General features: G+C 54.3%; 1 protein-coding gene across 2 annotated transcripts in view; it reads left to right on the plus strand.

The window, feature by feature from the left end:
• The first annotated feature begins 1,391 nt into the window (after nucleotides 1-1,391).
• FSD1L (fibronectin type III and SPRY domain containing 1 like) overlaps nucleotides 1,392-2,387 on the plus strand; it is a 35,354-nt gene continuing 34,358 nt past the window's right edge. For both annotated transcript variants that reach the window (XM_085317828.1, XM_085317836.1), the window contains exon 1: nucleotides 1,392-1,512. In XM_085317828.1, coding sequence (XP_085173954.1) covers nucleotides 1,498-1,512 — 15 coding nt within the window. In that variant the 5' untranslated portion in view covers nucleotides 1,392-1,497. The remainder of the gene's footprint in view (nucleotides 1,513-2,387) is intronic.

Consider the following 2,387-nt stretch of genomic DNA (forward strand, 5'->3'; position numbering starts at 1 on the left):
CAAGGGCACATTGCTGGCTCATGATCAACTTGTCATCCACCAGCACTCCCAGGTCCTTCTCTGCACAGCTGCTTTCCAGCAGGTCAGCCCCCAGCTTGTCCTGGAGCCTAGGGTTATTTTTCCCTAGGTGTGGGACCCTGCCCTTGCCCTTGTTGAACCTCAGGAGGTTCCTCTCCATCCAGCTCTTCAGCCTGTCCCCGTCTCTCTGAATATCAGCACACCCCTCAGGTGTGTCAGTTACTCCTCCCAGCTTGGTAGCATCAGCAAACTTGAAGCAGTGGAACTAGACTGGACTCCCCATGGTGTGACAAGGTCCCACCACAGCCCCAGACATGGAGAATTTTAAAACAGTGTTAAACAGTGCTTGCAAGCACATAAATACCCTTAAAGGGAGACCTGTGCTATCAGATGGCAAACTTGCAGTTGCAGAGGTGAATTTCCACATCAGCAGCTGCCTTCTGTTGCTCTGTGATCAGTGTGAACAGTGCTACGCTTTCGATAGCAGGGCAAAGCTCAAAGCTTCAGGCAGCTAAAAAACTGTAGAGCTGCACTTCAACCCAGCGGACGTTTTATGGCAGTATCATCATTACGAACTTACTGCTTCTTCTGAGGATGGCGGAGACTGCTGCTTCTTTTCTCTCTTTTTTCATTTTTTATTTTTTTATTATTATTAAATTGGGTTACTGAAACCTGAGATAAAGTAAAGCTGCCTTACAGGATCACTAGTTATATAAATAACATCAAGGGTAGAGGACGCTGCTTCACAACATATCGCTTGCAAGGTATGAGGGTTTTCCTGGCAACGCATGGCACAAGAGCAGGTGAAAAGCTTTAAGATTCAGAACGGAAGAGCCTGTCACAGGGCTCAGACTGTCCAGAAATATACTGATTTTCAGCGCTCCGTGAAACACCTCCACCCCCTCTCAGCATTCAATTTCCTCAAGAACAACCATTTTAGCTGCTGAGAGCTCCGCTGAGGATTTTCTGAAGCTCCTGACGCAGGAGGAAATAAGCCTGCCCCCCCGGCTACGTGCAGACCCTGCCGCATCCCCCTACGTCCCCACCCCAACGCGCGGTGGCGCCTTTAGTGCCTCCATCCGGGGCCGGGACTCGAACCGGTGGCTCTAGAGAGCATTTCCCCTGCCCCGCCCTGCCCTGCCCTACATCCGCAGCTTTCCGCTCCCGCTGCGCATGCCCACAAGCGGCGGCCCCGCAGGGCGGGGGCGGGGGCAGAGTGGCGGCGCTTTCCTATTGGGTGGCGGGGCGGGGCGCGCGGGGCGCACACCGGTGTCTGCGCGCGTCGGGGACGGCAGGGGCGTGAGGAGCATGCGCAAGCGGCCGGAGTGTCGGGGGGGGGCGGCGTGCCAGCGCGCATGCGCGGCCGCTGTGCGTGTGGGGCGGGCGGCGGCGGCGGCGGTTGGTGGCCGTTGGCTGCTTTAGCGGTCGGGGCGCGCGCGGGGCGCCGCGTTCTCCTCAGCCCACCCGCTCTGCTTCGCCATGGACGAGCAGAAAGTGAGTGCCAGCCGCAGCCTCCGGCGCCGCAGGGCGGGCTGGGGTGGCTTGGCGACGGGAGGCGAAGCGCTGAGGCGGCATGGGCGGCCGGGAGCGAGAAGGGAGAGCGGCTTTTCCTCTGTGGGAGCCTCCCTCCGCGGGCGGGCTTTATTGGGGGACTGTAACTGCCCGCCGCGGGCTGCTGAGGAGCTCCTGCGGAGCSCGCACGAGCCACTTCCCCCGCAGAGGCCGGCGTTCCCAAAGAGTTCGGCCTGCCTTAGAAAGGAGAGGCGACAGCGGATAAGGAGGAGGATGTGCAACGCTTAAGTAGCTTACTGTATTGTGAAGTACCTGCTAGAAGGGCAGCAGTGTTAGAAAGCGGCTCTTTTATAAGTTCTGCCGAGCATTACTCTGTAGAGAGAACATAGAGAACATGTGGCTGAATTCTGAGTTTTTAGAAGTTCTCAATGCCTTGCTTTTTGAGATGCTAGCGCTATGTTTACAGTTGCTGCAGCTTAATAAAGTACAGTTCTGGCACAGAGCTCTTTCACAGGRTGTGTTCCTGTCATAAACAATTATGCTGCACACATAGGCCCTTCTGTTTCCCCTTCATGCAAAACTGTGCTGAAAGGAACTAATTAATGGAAGAATTTTTTTTAGGTTTTCTTTTTCATGTGGCTGCTGTCCTATAACTTCTTCCTTCCCTCATTTGCTGTCTGCTTCTTCAGGGAAATCGTTGAGAAGCAGAGATGAGCCTGGTAAAGACACTGTGCATGGCATTTTTAAAAATGATAAAGTCTCTGCAAAAATCTCTGACTTGACCTTGTGGCTTTGTAGCTAGCAGTCCAAAGCTATTTTGATTACTTTCTCCTTGAAGACTGTGTTGTTTTTTTTTT

Source organism: Rhea americana, unplaced genomic scaffold, assembly GCF_003343005.1.
Source record: "Rhea americana isolate MKP2758 unplaced genomic scaffold, rheAme1 scaffold_115, whole genome shotgun sequence".
NCBI lineage: Eukaryota > Metazoa > Chordata > Aves > Rheiformes > Rheidae > Rhea > Rhea americana.